The sequence below is a fragment of the Diadema antillarum genome, unplaced genomic scaffold (genome assembly GCF_040938485.1).
Source record: "Diadema antillarum isolate AM-2024a unplaced genomic scaffold, OU_Dant_1.0 seq00000310_RagTag, whole genome shotgun sequence".
Lineage (NCBI taxonomy): Eukaryota > Metazoa > Echinodermata > Echinoidea > Diadematoida > Diadematidae > Diadema > Diadema antillarum.
In genome coordinates, this window is record NW_027271331.1 from 129,609 (window position 1) to 149,873 (window position 20,265).

The 20,265-nt window shown below is 38.1% G+C and overlaps 1 protein-coding gene and 1 long non-coding RNA gene across 4 annotated transcripts; both read left to right on the forward strand.

Annotated features, from left to right (window-relative positions):
* The first annotated feature begins 2,381 nt into the window (after window positions 1–2,381).
* Window positions 2,382–3,974, forward strand: LOC139730404 (adhesion G protein-coupled receptor E2-like). The gene is made up of 2 exons (XM_071641265.1): window positions 2,382–3,084; window positions 3,717–3,974. The coding sequence occupies exons 1-2, from the start codon at window positions 2,383–2,385 to the stop codon at window positions 3,972–3,974; spliced, it is 960 nt and encodes a 319-aa protein (XP_071497366.1). The 5' UTR covers window position 2,382.
* Window positions 3,975–7,197: 3,223 nt separating this feature from the next.
* On the forward strand, window positions 7,198–20,129 carry LOC139730415 (uncharacterized). 3 transcript variants are annotated; one of them, XR_011710926.1, is made up of 4 exons: window positions 7,198–8,016; window positions 17,239–17,520; window positions 18,228–18,753; window positions 19,921–20,129. It is a non-coding gene; the product is annotated as an uncharacterized lncRNA (long non-coding RNA). The 3 variants fall into 3 exon arrangements; XR_011710927.1 differs by lacking the exon at window positions 17,239–17,520; XR_011710925.1 differs by lacking the exon at window positions 7,198–8,016 and having other exon boundaries at window positions 17,006–17,520.
* The last annotated feature ends 136 nt before the right edge of the window (window positions 20,130–20,265 follow it).

A 20,265-nucleotide genomic window follows, 5' to 3' on the forward strand; every position in this document is an offset into this window, starting at 1 on the left:
GTCACATATGTGTACACCATCACGTAACGAATTAGACATAGTATTTATGGATTTAGTAAAATCTACGTCACAAGCAACAGGAATATCAGGAGAGACGAAATAAAAGTATAAAAGCATGGATTTGAACTACCTTAGCAATAATATTGTATGAAATTTTGTGAAACAAAGTATATCATTGATACAATTTGACAAATATGATGATAAACTCAGAACATTTTGCCAAATCCTGTGAAAAAACAACAACAAAACACATGTCAAGTAAAAAATGATCGGCCGTCGCTCCGTTTCCATGATGGGGGGGGGGGGGGGGGGGGATGGGGGAGGGGAGGCCGGCAGCCCTCGGTGCCGCATTTTTAATCATTTATCTATTGTTAATATTTTTCTTTGGTAACAGGGGTCAACGATAAAAAAAAAAAAACCTACATGCCGTACGTAATTGAAATAGAAATAATACTATTGTCATGAACACGATTGATGAGTGCACATAGTAAGCATTCATCAATGGGATTTTAAGTTGTGAAAAGCGTCAGCTTCCTTCGCAGACAAGATTTCCATAAGCAAGTTCTTTGCATTAGAGAGCAAAGGACAAAATCAGACGAGAGTCATGCTATGTTACAGAAGCATGGGTCACTTGATGTATTATTCGATCTGTCTTTTATACCCTCAGATACAATATGGTGCGAAGACAATGGAATCCGGTACCAACTTCCATTGATCTGTCCACGAATTGTTAGAAATTTTGCCATTGGATTCCAGTCCTGTACAGTCGAGTGGACAAAGCGTTTCTGTAAGTGTGATGAAGACTGCGTGAAGTATAGGGATTGTTGTGCAGATCGTCAAGAGGCAGTTTACAATGGAACGTTGAACCAGAAATCCTTTCCCTCTCCAGAAGAAGCTCGACCGGCTAAAATGGCATGGGAAGACGAATATGTTCCCTATATGACTTGCACAAGGGTATTTGATATCCGGGAATCATTCGTAGCGTTCCAGATGATATCACGGTGCCCTGAAAGCGCCCCTAAGGAGAGTAGTCTCCGGATGAACTGCGAGCAACATGACTTTCCTGACCGGATTTCCACACCTGGTGACGCGTACTTCATCACCCCCGTGACTGTTCACGGGATTGGTCATTTCAAGAACATCTACTGCGCTCTCTGCCACGGGATACCTTTTGCTAATCTTCAGCAATGGGGTTTGGACTGGGACTGCGACGATTTCAGCTATTTCAACTTTACGTCGTCTATTAACTTTTTAAATGAATTGTTGGAATCTCCGGATTGTTTTCCGTCTAAAGTTGTGAAACCAAACGACCTTACCAACAACATGCTTCCAAGGCCTTGCTTTGTTACCCATTTCACAACATGCTCAAAGTCGTTTTTACCAGATGGTAACACTGAGGTTTCTTGCCCGTCATACCATGATCCAGTAATGAGTGGTGATGGCACGGTGTATCAGAATCTTCATTGTGCATACTGCAACCATATTGATGTATGCCGTCAATTTTTATTAGGATTTCATACATATCTGTGTGATCCACCGATTATATCATATTTTATTCCAGGTATAACTATTGGAACGTATTTTCTTTTCAGTCCCACTGAGCTTTCTGGTTTTGCAAGGACGTGTGCACAAAATGAAGCCTTTGATCCCCTTACAAAGACTTGTCAAGTTGTGTTTTGCTGGCACGGATTTGCTTTCGATAGTGAAACTCAAGATTGCAAGCCGATCACAGGAGGAGAGTTTGTGCAAGTATGCATTTCCTTCTATTCTGATGAAGGCAGCAGTCCCCTGAGAAGTGTAACCAGTAAGAACAAATCACGCATTTCTTCACATCTGGCTAATGTCATTGGATTGCCTGGGGACCAAGATGCCTTTGTGTCAAAGGAGTCATGTACTCCTAATGATGGTAATAACATGTTTCAGGAAAAGGTTTATTCGTCTCACATAACATCGAATAATGCAACATGTCAGATTTGTTATGATTACGGAGTAAATAGAACAGACTTGATGACACTGAACCTTCCTAATTACCATCTTAAGTCCAGCTTAATGGGTCTTATGTCACGAAATGTAACGATTTGTAAACTTACTCTCGAGGCTCCGGCAGGGTGGAACTGCTCAAATATCAATCCCTTGAATTCAGAAAACACAACCGGTGATTTTCTGCAACCTTTCGTAATAGATGCCACGAGTGTAAATGGAAGCTTTGTCGTGAGGCGCCACACCGCGGAGTCATTGTGTCACGTCCTAGACACTTTGCTGTGTGACTCTCAATTCAGACTATATGCGGAGTCCTTTGAAGTGGTTACCGGGGATAGCGGACAGTTGACACTGAGACTAATTGAGGAGGATATCATAATTCAAGCTGGTGAGTTCTCGCTCATGCCAGACGGATCGGCGATATACTGTCGATTGACTACTGTGAATCATGTCAGTGATCTTCCAAGGGGTCTCAATATTATCTCCCAAGTCGGCATTTCCCTGTCAATACTCTCCCTCCTCATTCTCATCCTCACCTACATCATGTTCCCAAAGATAAGAAATATATCCGGAAAATCTGTTCTCTCACTCTCACTTTCCTTACTGGTTGTGTTTATACTGACTCATTTAAACGCGATAACTGTCCAAGGAAATACTTTCTGCAAGACAATAGCCGCTACATCACACTATTTTTGGCTTTCATCTTTCTTCTGGATGAACGTTCTCGCCATCGACCTTTGCCGTACGTTTGGCTCTCGAGCAAAGATCCGTGTGAACCTCCCTTCAACAGGCCACTTTGTCTGGTATTCCCTGTACGCCTGGGGAGCTCCAGCTGTCATTGTTGGCATCTGCCTGACCATCGACTTTTGTCAATGTACTGGGTTTACATTTGGATATGGCAAGAACGGGATCTGCTGGCTGACTAGAGGTAATGCCAGTCTGTATGGCTTCGGGGTTCCTTTGGCTTGTCTCCTGTTCATCAACATCATCTTGTTTGCAGACACAATCCGAGGAATCCGAATAACTAAGAAATCTTCGGAGATGGTGCGGAAGGATAGACCAGTGATCACCCAGGCGAAAGAAGATCTGTTTCTTTACATAAAGGTATCGATATTGCATTTATGAGATAAACTGCTGTCGGTTATTGATGTTTTGGTGGATAAGGGTTATAGACCTAAATGACTGAACAGTATCCATGGCACCCCCCCCCCCCCAAAAAAAAAAAAATAAATAAATAAATAAATAAAAATGAATGCCAGCTTGTGAACTCTTTGCTTTCAACAATTTTCTGATTTCATGGTCAATTGGAAAGTTTTGAAATATTTCCAACTTAGCTCCTACTAATTGTGAATGCAGTCGATTCTTTCTCATCTCACTGCATAATGGTAGTCCTTTCTGCAATTAGTCTACTATACCACCTATATCATGTCTCAAGGATAAGACATCGGGCCCCCACAAAAGAGAAGAAATAAACAAATAAAGTAAAGAACTAATGAATATTCAAGTGACAGTCATAAGCACTGGTCAAATGTGTGTTTGTGTGTGTGTGTGTGTGTGTGTGTGTGTTTGCGAGTGTGTTTGTTTTCTTTCGCTAGTGTAAATGGTACTTGTGCATTCTCTTCATCATTGTTTGGGAATGCATGTGCATATACATGAGCAGGCCTATAAAAATGTATTTTTGGGTAAGTTTTCCCCTGTTTGCACTTCTTTATTACTCACTTATTTCACTTACTCAGCTATCTTGCATCATGGGCTTCACCTGGGCACTCGCCTTCGTCTGTGACTACGGTAAGGTTCGAGAGCTTTGGTACGTGTTCACGGCTGTCAACTCTTTGCAGGGAGTTATGCTGCTTCTCGTGTTCGGTTTCAGCAAGCGAAACATCGCCCTCTGGAGGGAGAAAATCGGTAAAGCAAAAGAAGAGACCCGTAGATTGTCTGGTCAAGGAGAAGGAAATGCTCGGACCACTCATAACACAGCAGAATCAGGCGTCTAGTTCCATTTCATTACTACAAAAATGAGGGAAATATTGGTGGCACAACAACATGTCACACATTCTGACAACAAGGCAAATCATCACCACCAATGATATCAGATTTAGAGTAACAAGAGAACTTTATCCTTCTCTCGCCCAACAGGCCACATTTAGCACAAATGCATATTCATGACACCATGCAGAGGTCTGTCAACTATAAACGGCAATTTAGTATTTTCTGTCAAACAGGGACGATGTTACATGAGGATTTCTTTAAAGCTGATCTGACAGTGTCTTTTTTTCCCCTTCTGATTAGTCACTTTTCAGCTATTATTTTGTTATTTAGGAATAGCCTGAACAGGTTGATTTGATGACAACAAAAGATAAAGAAAGTTTATGATTAAGATTTAATCAAGTGACATTTTGATAATCACTCGTGACTATCTAAACACACTAAACTTACAATCAGTGTTACCTTTGTACCTTGTCTTACTTCAGTAGAAAGTGACAGATCTGGTACACAGTTTTGGAGAATTATTCAGGAATATGCATGTTAATCATAATTGTGCACTAAGTACATGGAAGGGAATTAACCTAACAACCTAAAACAACAGGATATCCCCCTGCTATGCGTCCCCGAGAGTTATTTTGCATTTTGAGAATTGACACTTAATTATCTGGTCCAAACTAAACTTTTAGTGGAATAATTGGACAATTTTCTTTCAAAAGAGCAAGAGAATTTTTGGTATCTAGGGGATTATTTGGGGGCAAAATGATATATTTGCCCCCCTCAAAGATTTTCATGTTGCTGGGCAACTGCCCATTTTGCCTCCAAGTCTAAATTCTTGCAGAACTAATTAGAAATTCATTTTTATTTGATTATACAAATTCATCTATGCCATTTTATCAATATCAACAATTCTATTTTAACATTAAGCTTTGTATGTGCTCACCGGCTGCAATTGGAGTCTCACTGGCTCCTGCTCCTGGTAAAGATGGAAAAAGAAGTGATTTGAATGCTGCCACTGTCCTTGGTAAAGAAGATCATACAAGGAAACTTCCTTTGTATATCAGTATCTGTATGATATGTGTATAATTATTATCATTATTGTATTTGGCAGAAGACACACAGTAAAAAAAATCAACAACAAAACTAAAAATAATTTATCATTGGAATAACACGAAAATACCTTAACACTGGATGCACTTGACAAGGTTGCCAAGCATTAGGCAAAGTTAACTGTAGCCCGTGAACTTCTCTAACCCATATCCCTGACAGGTGCAATCAGTGTTACAGATTTACGTGACATGATACACTGTCATGTCGATATATGATTTGTATGCATAACAAGGCGTGAAAAAACTTACACCTTGTTTAGTAAAATAAGATGACATCGTTGACAGTATTTGCTTGAACTGCTAATCACTTCTAATGGAAAATGAGACCTAACAAGACAAATTGGCCATGCGTATCTGCCGCTCTTATATCTGTATCATATAGATTTGTGACTTGCATGTATAATATAGACCGTGAGAATGTTAAATTCTATAAGGTGAACTCATTTTTCATTATCTTGTTTGTCTGCTACAATAAACAAATCTTTTCAGTAACCGTGCATTTACGCGATGTAGTGTATATACTATACAAATTATTCTAAAAGATGTTTAAGGTTATTTAAAAAAGATGAAAAATTGATTATACACTATAAAATATTTGATTATGCTTGAGCTGAAAAAAAAAAAGGCAGTCCCGCATTAGGAATGTTTTGTAATATATTGTATGTGTTGTATCCTTTTCCGATGAGTGTAAGATTCATTATATATGTTATAGACAAAAAACAAGTATGAAATATGACCATTGTATCATAATTTTCAATCAAGTGTAATAGATTGTCGCGAATTCTGTAATTACTTTATTTGTTGTTAAATATGGTAGATAAAGTAGAATTCAACACTAGTTTTGACAAGTAAGAAAAAGTAGAACAGTCGACCACTATTAACGAAATGATTTCGCCATATGTTATCAAGAAAATTAATTCATGTCTATCGATATATTGATTATTTTTTGGTGGTGTGGTTCATAAACTCAAAAACGTTTTAAGATAAGGAAGCAGAGTTTTGCAGCTGGGACATTAGAAGTGGTAAAAACTCTTTAAGATAAGAAGTTGGGGAAGATTAAGCAATCACAGTATGCATGCGCTGTCAGTTTGATATGGGCTACGCAATTTCTACGCATAACCACGAGGTAAGCATCCCATTTCAAGCTGACATGATAGCGGTTTGAGTGATAAGAACAATAACTATTCAATCTTGATAAGAATAATAACTATTCAACTTTGATAATTGAAACCAAATCAAAACCAACAGAATTGACTATTGCAAGCACACACAAAAAACAAACAAACAAACAAACAAACAAAAACAGACAAACAAAAACAAAAAAACAAACAAATACAAAAACAAGACTAACCCATTTCGTTAAGCATCATCGTGGAAAATCATACGATATAATTCGTTGCCTAAGCTGCATTTGGCACGACTGGCTTCAGTCAGATTGAGTTTTGCAGTTAACCGTGAACGTTTTTGTATCGTCATGCCAGTATTGAACATCACTATCAGAAAGTGCAAATCTAACAAAAGAGTGGCATGATTAAATCCTGACGCCGTGCCCTTCTTACACATTGCAAAAAGTAATCAGTAATGATTTTTATTTATGTAATATATTGTAGTAATGTGATCCATTTTTGTCATGCTTGTTACAGGAAACCAATATATTGCTTTGTAGGAGAAGAATAAAAACAATCTAAAAACCAAGGCTAATTGACTTTATCATTGTCAAAATGACCCAAAAAATCATAAGTGCTGATCCAAACTTTTAAACGTTCCATCGATATCGATCGAAAGGAGTTTTTGTGGGGTATCTGTTTATATGATAATGTTGACTGTAGTCGTATTTGTTTGCTATTGTTTTCTTACGCCAAAAAGTGTAATTGCGGGCATTAAGAGTGTTTTAGGTGATTGTCTGTTCGTCCTTCCTTACCTCCGTCCGTAATTCATTTTGTGAACGCGGCGTATTCACTGAAATCAATTTGAGTATCCAAGTGAAATTTAGAATGAGTATGCATGTGTGAATGGACGAAGCTGTGGCTGTAAACTTTTGACTGCACATGCACGCTCAGGGTCTAGTTTAAGGGTAGAAATGGGATAAAAGGTCAAATGTCAAGTGAAATCACTGAATGTTGCTTTCTTTCTCCATATCTCGGAAATGTTTCGGGTTTCTTCGTGAAGAATTATGTTTTGCCTAGCAATGATTCTCTTGGGAATGTGAGGTCAAAGGTCAACTAGGTTTACATCGAAGTTAAAAAAAAATCTTATCACCACTTGAGTGATTATTTGTAGAAAGTTATGGACCATGGGATCAAGGAGCATAAAGATCAAGAGAAATGCTCAAATTCCCCAATGCTTGCTCTCTAAAAGAATTTGGCTATTCAAATGAATCTTGCTTCAAGGAAGGTACATGTAAACACTCAAAAACATTAGCGGTTGTGCAGCAAAAACTCTCAAACATGACCTTTTTTTTTGCCAAGCTTGTGAAGATATACTTCAGACCTCACTGGGAGAACAATGAGATATGACGGAGGCATACCAGTCGCCATAACGACATTTCTTTTCTAAACATATTTTTAAACATAAGCTAACATGCCATGGCAATGTTAAGCAGTTTACCAAGCACAATTGCAAATTTGTTCGTTTTTGCTTTATCGCCGGTTTCAAGGGCTTCATTTGCAAAATAAATTTGCAAGTGGCGCTGATGTGCTAGCACAGCCTGACTTTCACGTCACCATGTCACTTTGGACCATGCACTTTACTCGAGAAAAGTTCGGAGGCACAGTCAAACCGAGCCTCCTTGGCCAAACAATCAGTCTTGTGATTTTCATTTTGGGGACTACTCATGATGGAATGCTTTCGTAGAGTCTTTGTATCTCCGAAATCGAAGGAGTGGATGTTTGGATAAGCATTTAAGGTTCACCTGACATTGTTCCTCGTTTTTGGTATGAGACAGGTAAACATATTGGACTTTTCTTCATTAATATTCTTACTGCTGTGTAGGGGTAGTATCTTAGTATAACAATATAGTAAGCCTATAATTGTATGGTATTTTGGAGACTGTATAGATTATTTCACTGAAAATTTAGAAAATCTCCCAGCAAAAGTTGCAGAAGTCTCTGCCTTGAGAACATAAGTGATTGCGCACATGTACGCGTGTGGCATAATTTCGGCAATAACAGACCCGTTGAACTTCGAAGGTGCTTTTTTTGTAGGAAATAACTCGCTGTGATAATGATACTTCTCTTTTTTTCGAAGTTTGGCAAAGGATTGCAATAAGCGCAATTAATCATTTTTTTTTTTAATCGTAAGTTTTTGAATTTTTGACTATTTTTAAAGAAGTGATAAAATGCAAGAATCAACCGTTGTCATCTTAATTTTTCTAAATGATTAGTTACGCAAAGGTTAGATTAACCCGCTTCTGTACTATAGGCTTCTGCTATATAATTTTGTATACACGTTACCACGATAACCACGTGTAACATTGAACAACCTAAAGTCGCTGACAGTATAACAGATCTGCAAAGTAACCGATATGGTAGAAACTAGAGGAATTTGATACAAATAAAAATTCATATACATCAGCAACCTGGTGCTCAAATTTTCGAAGACTGAGGGTGTTCGGAACCCCCTTTTTTCAAGTAAATTATCTCGGTGTTCCAGAATGATATGTCTTGTACAACTGCTTGATCTTGACTGCATCTTAAGTTGAAAGCCAGGGCATAAATCCTATCATAAATTATACTTTTGAGGACCTACGTGTCCCTTAGACAATTATTGCAATATTGGGCAACTTTGATGGACTTATAAAGTATGGACTTATAAAGTACACCGATATGATAGTGCTGTTCGCTGTGAATGGAATATTTTGCCTATTTTGCCTATTTTCTGCAAGTCTTTACCCCGTCTCTAAGAATCTCCGGGACTACCGTTCTTCTTAAACAAGCATAGAAATTGCGCCGTTATTCATATTTTGGAATCATGCCCAAATATAGAATTGGTTTCGTGGACTCTTAATGCAACATACTTTCCGAATAGAAATGACGTGAGCAACAGTCGTCATCATCATGCATAATATGTGAGATGATGTTGTGAGAAAATAATGTGAAAACCGTTAATGTGTCGCAATCCAGATCTATCGAATGTGTTAATTTGAGTTGTTCAAAAAATCTGGGGAAACAACGATCTACACTGAACAGATCTACATCATACTTAATTCGTGTTGCGATTCTAAACTTTGACTACTCTCTGTCCTTATAATCACTGCGTACTCTTCACGTTGGCATTAATTTCAAAGCCAAAAATGAAAACTGCGGGTAATTAAATTCTTAATATTTTGCGTCTCTTCCTTCAATCGTTTTCTGGCGAAGATGTAAGTTATGACAGATATACTGCATTTCCGAAAATCACGTGATCTCTTATATAATACATTAATCTACAATTCGTCCCTCCTGAGCTGGACAATGGAAAGATCCGTAGATTATTAAAGTTTGACCGGGGGGGGGGGGGCATTTCATGAAGCGCTTTGGTCGGATATTTTTCTGACAAACTGTTACAAGCTACTGAAATCCTTGCATCTGATTGGATGAGAGCAAAATTAATTTGTCTGACAGCTTTGTCGGACAAAATGCTTCATGAAATGCTCCCCTGTTTGTACGATTTGTCATGCTAATCCGGAAGTTCGATATACTTTTAAAAGTCATTGATGGGGCATTAGAGTTTCACATCATACAATTGTCATATTCAGAGAACAGAGATATAAACAACATAATAACACATAATATGCAAATTAATGATACGATGAAGATATCACTTCACACCACCAGGCAGATGTAAACATGTGTTTTCTGATGTATTTTCTTTTCACTTCAATTCAGTTCAATGCAATTTACAATGTATGATAGTTCAATTCAAAGTTTGTAATTTTCGACAAAAACATTTACATCGCACTTTCTTTGGTAACAGAGAAGAAACACTGTGGAATGAAAAAAAAAAACTATTTATACAATGATTGATTAACCTTATATAGAAATTATACATTGTCATCAAAACTGAAGTGACTGAAGTAAAGACTAACAATGCGTTAAGTGCGCAAAATGGAGGGACCCACTAAAAAGGCAGATCTTGTAGAATGTGGGTTCTATGGTAAAGAACATCAGAGGAAAGATACATTGAAGCACGGTAAAAAAGAAGAAGTCTGAAAGCCCACTGAAAATAGAGTAACAAATAGACACACTTACAGACGGGAATGAATATGAAACGAGACTAGACAGCAATATAACTACTGAAGGAATAATAATGTTAAAGAGATTAAGAATAATAAGAGACGAGACGAAACCCCCCCCCCCCCCCCGAAAGTATAGCAGACATTAACGCACAAGAGAGACAGCGATCCTCGGCTTCAACAAATATTAGCAAAAACTTGTCGGTTCTGCTGTTGCAATAACCCAGCAATAATTATCATTACTTCAAATGGATCGAGATGTTCTTGAAAATTTTTGAGTATTAAAAGAAGATCTCTTCTGATTAAACACACATACACAAACACACTCATTTTCGTAAAAAAGAATAACATATATATATGTATATAATTATGTATGACTGCGACCAATATCATGTTCGATTTGATTAAACTTGTGGCATATATTCGTTTCATAGTGTTTAATATTGTTTGCGGAATATTTTGAATGTGGGATCCCAGGATTTTACCGCAAAAAAGATATAAGTCAGGCAAGAAAAAGCTAAAAGGTATGAAAGGAAATAATTGAACATTTTACACGTGAAATTAGAGGATTTCGACATCATACCTTTCATTTTTAAATGGATATTACAGGAAATTAATTTTCACACAACATTGAAACTTGATGTAACATTGTTATATATCTTTATCATCTCTATAATGATTTGCTGAGCTATAGCTAAGATTTTTGTTGGGAATGTCATCAACATAAAAAGCATTTCAGTATAATTGTGTTTCTGACACGATAACGAAACACTGAAATGTGTTGACTTTCTTAACGTCTCTTCCACTTAATGATTTGCTTTTATTCCTGCATTTCACAAAAGATTACGTTGCAAGCAATCCCATATGTTATTTCATTGCAAAGTAATACGTCTACGAATCATACAATATGAAATAAGAAAGAACGATTAAATTGTTATTCATTGGCAAATCAAATCGATGATTAGTTAGATTCAATCATCAGTGACATTTTCACTGCCCTCTTGAACTGTGTATTCAGGCCCTCTTAAACGTTTACCTTTTAAGTCAAAGTCTTCATTTCCCATGTCTCTACTGTTTAAAGGCCTTGTTAGAAATCTACCTTATTCTGTCTTCCCAGTCTGCTCTAAACGCTCCCACTCTCATTCTCATCCTCCATCACCACGAGACGAAGAGTAAAGCCACTCTTACATCCCGTTGTGCGTGTTAAGAGATCGTGCGGACTCGGAGTTCCTGTCAAACGTGGAGTTGTCGCAGGGTGAAAATTAAATCGGAGAGGAAGTATGTAGTAGGTACTTAATGAGTGGGTGTGTCTTGCTCAAAAAGTGACGCCCGCAAGTGGTCTGTACGCCTCTTTGGAAGTAGGAAGAAGTAAGGAGCACGTAAGATCTCTACTTCTGTCGCACACAATGAGTGGGATAATTGTACGTGAATTGCAAGTGAAGCGTACGTTTTCAGAAATCGTACTTACGAAGTAAGAGAAACGTAAGAGAAATGTAAGGAGCCCGGAAGTGTTCAGCAAGACAATCGTGCGTCAAATTGGAAGAACGCACGGATTATCACAATAATATAAAAGGGGGCACTGAGTCTCTTCATCATTCATGTGGACTCGCTGCAAAAAATGTCGACGCGGAACTGAAAGCATGCTGTCCGTATCAGTTTCTATAGCCGTGGTCACAACCCGCCGTACTTGCAAGTGCGTGCTGTCTACTTGCAAAAACGTGGGCAAAATTTGGGGATTCGTACGTAGTAAGTACCGCCTCAGTACGGATTTTGGAGCACGCAGACACGCCGTAGCACTTTTAGGACACGAGGAACTTTCGCTGCGTTCGGGCTACGGATTCACCCTAAGTGCGGGCAACGTACGTGCCCTCTACAGGGAACGTGCGTACAACGCACTGACTCCGTGCGTCTTTTAAAATTTTCCCACCGTCACTTGCTTGACGGACGGCGCACGTAGCACGTACGTGTTGAGCACGTAATATGTGCGCAGCCCGTGCTTATTCGACACTTCCCTGAGTTCAACTGTTCAATAGAGCACGCAGACCGTACCGAACTTGCCGAATAAGCACCTGCTCCGCACTTAAAACGCAAGATGTGCGCAGTGATTTCTGCAATTAACACGAGCCGAGCCGACGGAAGAGTATCATCATTTCGTCTCCAAGATGTCCTGATGTTGGCAATTATAATTCATACTGTTCTATTTCACCTACCGGGCAGAAATGCCCTGTAAGGATTATGGGATCGAAAAAAAAATTCGCATACTCAGAAAACGATTGTTGGGACATTCTCAGATTAAGTGTTCAATTCCATGTGAGTAAAACCGAAAAATCAACCACAAAGTAATACATTCAAAGATGTGTTTTCGGTAACTTCAAAACCGGTCAAATACGAAACAAAAAGTGGAACATTCTAAATGATGGCCATTCATTGAGTAAAAATGAATTGAAATAGAGCATCATCTATGATTTTTGATCACCAATCAGATACGTTACCGCAAATTTACATGTTGTAATGGACTCTTAACTTTGAATTAAATTTATTAATTTGATCCAATTTCTGTTCAAGAAAAGACATCTGTCCCCCCTAAAGATATTGGGTTTTTTCAAGAGGTAAAGATGTTGTCATCCCTTGCTAATTGGTAGAAATTATTTCTGTGTGGTAGGTTGAAATATGTTTTTTGCTGAAATGAAATATAACCTTAAGATTCATGTTGTATTTTTAGCAAATTTCTCGTACAAATAAAGTTTCGAATCCCACAAATCATGCAAAGGGAACGATCCGATCTGGAATTTCCACAGGAAACAAATATGAATTGCTTTCCTGGGGAAGTAACTAATGAAAAACGTCGAATCACCTTTGCTAACGTATCTGGTAAAATATAAGTAATAATTTTAGTTGTGTATGAATTAATAAATATCACCTGTTTAATTATTTACCTCATGAATTGATGTAAAAATGAATGATGTAAGACCAAATTAACCGTTTTAAACATTGTACGTAATATATAAACTATGAAATGTAGTGGAAAAGAGTCCTAAATGTGAAAGCTGAGTTCAATCATTCACAGAATATTCTCATCTTACGTCTGAATGTATTTATCCATCTGACTATAAATATTCAATAAGTTTTGATGGATAACGCAAACAAGGTTTAAAATATATATTTTTGCAGGCACTTAGAAGGAAGTAGGTACAGTATCTATGAACTCGATGTGCTAAACATTCGTTTGACCTATGGTAACGTATCTGGCTCATCCCTTTTAATGAAAATGAATAGATAATTGTTCAACTTATCAATGAATCTTGAGTTGTTCTTCATATGTTGAAAAACACTAGAATGAATATGCAACAGAACACTGAAACTTTTCTCGGAAGCGTTTCATAAACTACTTTTTACTCTTTTAAAGTTTGGTAACGTATCTGGCGTACCGTAAATGAATCTGTCGGTGAAGTTACAGAGCAATTTCTACTGAATAGTCTTCATTTGAACATAACTTTAATTTTTTATGGAAGCGTCATTCTAGGCAGAATTGTTTTATGAACACTTTGTTTTACATAACATTATTTGTCATCGTGGGTGCCCTGAATTATACGTAACGTATCTGCTGAATCTGAAAAGCAAAAAACTGATACGCTGAATCTTAGCTTCGTCTTGTAAAATAAACGTTCAAAGTTGTTGCATAGAATATGAAAGTGGCTGGGTTTTATAGAAAAGAACTTTGGAGTTTATGAGCACACAACGATTTGTTTGTAAAAACATTTACAATTTCTTTTCAGCATTTTGATTATGTGGTAACGTATCTGTCGGAAAACTTCGCATTAAGTTGTAAGACACTGACGCAGAAAGAAAAATCATGTGGAAGTGTTGCTCTTTTATACCTCTCTGTCCTTTTGGTGCAAGAATATAATCCTGAGGTCCAACAAAACGAAGCATGTAATGTGTAGGGATTAATTTTGACCAGATTTGATCCCCAGAAGGCACAAGACCAATGCGCAAAATTCGGTCACGTATCTGGGGTAACGTATCTGTGGTAACGTATATGGTCGATCATATTATTATGAGAGCGATATCTACCAAATATTTCTCACTTGTACTAAACTTTAATGTTGAATCGATGCGTCATTCCGAGGAGTAATGTATGATATACAATTTGTCTGACATTGCAATATCTGTCGCAGTGGGTGGCGTGAAAAGTATGTAACGTATCTGTCCAAATAAAAGTGTAGAAAACTGATATTTCAAACATTGTGCCGTATTCTCAATAAAGAGCTGTTGCACTAAAAATCTAAGTACTTGCAATGTATGAAGTATATCCTCAGGGTTTCATATACACAGGGTCATTGCATAGTCTTGTTATTTTCGCAATGCTGTAACACTAAAGAAACTGGTAACGTATCTGGCGGTGAATTTGGCGACAGGTTTCAAAAGGCTATAAAAAAGAAGTCAATAAAAATTTTGGAACTTTTTGAGTATTGTGATTAGCACATATGATATGCTCATCATCCATGACAATGATATTTGGAAAGTGTGTTTGTGGACGGAGAGGAGCAATAAAACAGAATTCTGAAATAGCCGGCGACACTGCGTTTTGGGGGTCTTAACGAAGTTTAACAGCAAAATTTTATACAAAAAGGCGGACAACCGCATTTGATCGTGTTTATTTTTAACAAATAAAGTCCTCGTGATATATTATAAACATCTAAATAGTATCTAATAGGTTTCAGGGAACCGCAAACTGTCATGGAATGTCGGCGACACCAAAATTCCGTATTTGAACGCTTTTACTGAGAATGGGCCTGTTATATCACTAGAAAGGGCTTTCAAAACTCTTTCGAAGCTATATATATATATATATATATATATATATATATACATATATATATATATATATATATATATATATTTATTTATAATTTTATAGATAAACACTTGTATCATATTTTGCGGCACATAAGACAGAGTCAAAAAATGCTTGAAGAAGCAAAGCATATAGAAATCTTGAGCTCTGAGTGGTCAGTACATGAAGTGACCAGGTTTTTGGAGTTTTGAAAAATTGTTACATTTAAGAGCTGCACAAGCGTGGTTAAATGGCATTGACCATCATTGTGTATGCAGAACAGTGATAAAGTCAGTACCATTCTCTGGAATTGAGAATGTGTACATTTTGAAATTAAGCAAGGAAGAAATTTCTATGACAGTATTACCTTGTATAGGGCCTTAATTGTAAACGTGACACCTTCTGACTCAGATAAAACTGCAAAACCATTGGCTTACATTCATTGTTCTAGTAATATGCTGATAAATCTATGATGATAAATCTAGCTCAAAAATGCCTCCATGTCTGAAATGCAACCACCTCTGAAACTGGGAATAAAGATGGTAGACTTCATAACAGCAAATCATATGCATCTCACTTCCAGTGCCAATGTGTTAGGATGTTTCAACCAAAATGATGTTATACAATGTCATTGTATACCTGATATTGACAGTAGCCTATTAGCCTACATCAGGTACACAATGCCATTTTATACGTGATGTAACCTATATCCTATACCTGATATAGCCTATTAACTCTTTCTCTGTCAGTGAGACAAATATGCACACATTTCACGTATTTCATTTAGTTCATTTATTTCAATCTCATCTTCTTTCAACAAAATATGAAAACCTATAGACATGAAATGAATATGACACACAGGAGGTTAAACTACCATTTACGTATGGAGAAGACGTATGATTTTACATCTGAAGAACCTCGGAAGGTGGTCCTATAATTAGGCCTACCCCTAGCATCTCACGGGAAAAAAAAAAATCATCGCACTTGCACGCACTTACAACATGCGACAGAGGGGGGATACCGTACGTGAGCAGCACGTGTGTAACAGCCTCCGCAAGAGAACGTGGCAATCGCACGCAGATTGTAAGTTGAAAGCACGTACAACTCACTTACCACGTGCACAACGTACGATGCACGTAACCCCTCAGGGCCAGGCGTGGCGTGCTGGCCACGTCTATCCTGCGCAACAGTGCGAGTGTCGTGCGTTGACGTACTTCCTCCTAGTCTGGGCTCCGTCCCCTTTTCCTTGGTGCGACCAAGAGAGGGCGTAAATTTTCTTATTGCGATAATCGAGAGACTGCGCGCCCAACTCGCAATCCTCGGGTGTCACGCCCTCATACGGCTTGTCGCGTACAATCACGGCTACGAGTAAAAAGAGTCCAGAAGCTAGACTAACTTCCTCCCTGCACTAGTCACTTCCTCCCCACGTTTTTAGAAAAAAACGTGAATGCCGTGGCCTCCGCCAAGAACGTACGGACGAAAAGCACCCACGGCGAGTTGTGACCAGGGCTTATAGGAGCACGATGCACCTGAGCATGTCTCAACATAGTACTTCTGACGCACTTTTTATCGTGCTGATCACGTTCGTCGTCTGAGTGTGACGTACTTCACAAGTACGGTAGTAGTACTCACCACGCATTTTGGAAGTAGGTTATACGCACGGAGGAGGTGCGCTCACCTCCCTTTTGCTAACACGTACATAATTGAAAGCAAGTGGAAAGTAAAAGCCTCTTGCGTGGTAAGTACGCCTTCGTGGGAAGATACCCCCCGAAATTGTTGCATGTTTTGTCTGCGTTACACGCACACCTATAGAACTTACTCAGTACTTTTGTCTTGCGTACTCCGAGCGTGCTTAATTGTCGCAGCCAGGTCGTAGCGAAAACTGGCCGGCCAGTTTTCAGGCTGCGTGCTATGCGTCGTGTTTGCGACCACCAAAAAAAGTACTTTCCACTTGCGTGCATCTCACTACTTTGCCCATTTTTGGCACGCAAACCACTCGCAGGAGCACGCACGACCGGATGTAAGAGAGCCTTTAGCAAGGTCAGTCTAGTCCGACCTGTAGATATAAACCAAGCTCAAAAGCCCATGTTTACCGATCTATATCATTGCATTGCAAGTCTTCGGAGCAGTTGTTAGGATTTACTCGTGCCTAAGTGGTGGCTTCTGCAAACATTCCCATTGTGCGGTAATTCGTGAGAAGGAAAGAAAGAAAAATCCTGGAGTCACTCCCTTTTATGTCTGCTTGCCAAACTGGTCAAGATGAACGCTGTTCCCACTGCGTAAAAGCAAATGCAGGGGCAGTGTACGGATTGGGATTTTGGACCAGTAGTACACATTTGAACTTCTCGCCATGTTTGGGACAGTTGCGAATTCAACAGAAGGTACGGAGTCGCGTTAAAGTGAGTAACGTTCATTCCATTGGTTCTCTCTTTCTCTCCCCCTTTTTTAATTAGATGCTGGCAGTCCACAATCTGGACAAGTTTGACTGATCTGCTTTTCAAGAAGACTATTCTGTTTCTATTGTAAAGTTAGTGAAGCCCATTATAGGACTTTACTGACAAGTGTGGTGCTTTCATAACTACCGTTTCGTTAAGGGAGAACATCACCATGCGTCCATCTGAAAAAAAAGTCGTGTCTTTCCCAAGAGTAATTTTGTGTCTGCCATTCCCTAGACCATCGATATTGAAATATTTGAGTCATGTCTCTTTATCAAGTTGCGTAAAAGTGACCTTTCTTTAAAGGACAAGACCACCTTATTTGGATATGCCTTCTGAAAGAGGGAAGTTATGTGTTCTTTTATTATGCAAGAAAAGTTAAAATATCTTGAATTTTCCTAATACATTCTTTATGTCTTTGAACACATGTGACATCACAAGGTGTAGTAGTCTTCTCATCCAGCAGCGACTAAGCAGAAACTTCAAAAATTCATAACTTTTGAATTTATGGTCCGATTTTTCTCAAACTATTGCTGATGTGTTCTATTATACATGTATTGCTGTATTCACTCAGTCCACAGGTCTCTGAAGGTGGTTAACTTGTCCTTAAATGTCAGCACATAGCTTACAGTTTCTTTTGCTTGTCTTTTTCTTTTGTTTTTTGTGAAAAGAGGCAATACAATGGACTATTTAGAGAACTCGCTGAAAGGCTACGGAGATACAACACGTGACACCTTTCGTAATATGGATTCGTGCAGCGATCCATGCATCGAAACCTTTCAGCGTCAAATGTAGCCCCTGGGCCTCGGAGCAGACACGATAGTAGTGCTATTTCGTGACTGCGCAAAAACTGTGAGATTCAGGTTCTCAGCCACAAGAAACCAACACAATTGACATGGTAATCAGTCAACTCTATAGCGAGATGTATTTCTCAACTTCTGTTATTCCTGCATTACCGTTGACGAACGGAGTTGTGCCGATACAGTAACAAAATATAACAGCTGACGGAACTATCGTTGTTATGACTGATGCATCTTTGAAGGACTTTTTAGTTCTGCGACGCATCCCCTCAGCTCACCATGGTGCAGAAACAATGTAAAGTTCGCACACTCCTACTTGTCATGTCCGCACTGACTTTGCTTATCTACATAGTGAGTTATCATCATGATTATCCCACACTGGAGCAGCGGAATGAAGGTAAAAAAAAATGTTAAAGGGATGTTATAGTATTAGTAGAGATGAGGATTTGGCTTTTAACTTTCTGCGATATACTAAGAAACCACTTTTGAAGTATTATACAGCGCATACAATTCTAAGAAGAATTCAAAGTTCATGAGATGAAAAATCGGTTTTAGAATGGCTGTGACATCGAAAAAAAAAATCAAAGTACATGTAACACAAAGCAATCCTAATAAAATGTGGGTCCCACCTTTTATTAGGTTTTGAGATCTAAGCCATTCCAAAACTCATTTTTAGCAAATGTTGACTCCCACTTGGAATTACATGCTCTTTGATATTTCATGAGACGTTTCTGAATATCTCCTCTAAAAAATCAGGTTTCAACCAAAACTATAAGATCCATTTAATAACCTCTTGTAAAATATTTTCTCTTTGTCGACGTATTTTCACCTCTCTCTTTGTATGTATTTGTAGTATGAACTGAACTTTAATTTCATGTCAAATTGTAGTCTAATTCGTAAAGGTCTAGGTTTTTTTTCTTAGTCAAACTGTTTTTAATAGATTTGATATATTGCATTCTCATAGTTGAATTTCATAACTTCGCGAACGACGCAATAACTTGAAAAGAATTTAAGATTACTGCTTCAAAATTAAAGCGATGTAAACTCTTGAACTGGAATATAAGGCTTAATAATGCTGAGAAATCACAGAGAAAATAAAGTAATTAATATAGGTTAAAATTATATAGATTAAAAAGAATGCAGTTTGATTTAATTTGATGGAAATTTCAAGAGTTTTTCAAGCAGGGATTACCATGGCTTATTTGAAAAACACCCTTTAATAGGTAAGAAACAAACAGACAAAACAAAACAAAAAACCCGTCACGAATATTTCATTTTTAGTGTGCCAAGGTCTCTTATTTTGTAAAGGCATATATGGACTGATTCATATCGATCTTGTTTCGTTTTCGTAATTCTGAAATTTCAAACAAAAGCTAAAAGGTTTGTGATATCAACATCATGTAGTCGAGTTTATGTGCATTGATCCACTTAATCTAGCGTCCTATCAAATTACGACTTCTGCAATAAAGAATTCTTGATGCCTATTACCAAACGACCATCTTATTTCACCCAGGAAGATGTTTACAAACTTCGATATTCACACTCACATCCTTTCGTACAGTAGACCGGAACAGCAGCTTGGTAAAGGGTAGCGCGATTCCACACGATGATTGTCGTATCTTGTGCGGAATTGCGCCAGACCCCTCAAATTCGAGCGACAATCGATCTGCCTGCCTATGTGAAGACGAGAACCTGATGAAAGACGACATCATGTGTCGTAATGAGAACGACCACTCAAATAGCGACACTTCACTGAATGGAAAGCCAGTCTACGAAAAGGTGAGTGCCTTGCGAACATTGTTTTTCACAAGTTCAAAGTTCAAAGTTCAAATTCATTTTCATTTGCATCAAATAAACAGAGAAAATTATATGCAATGTATAAGCATGATGTAATAATTCCGAAAACGTA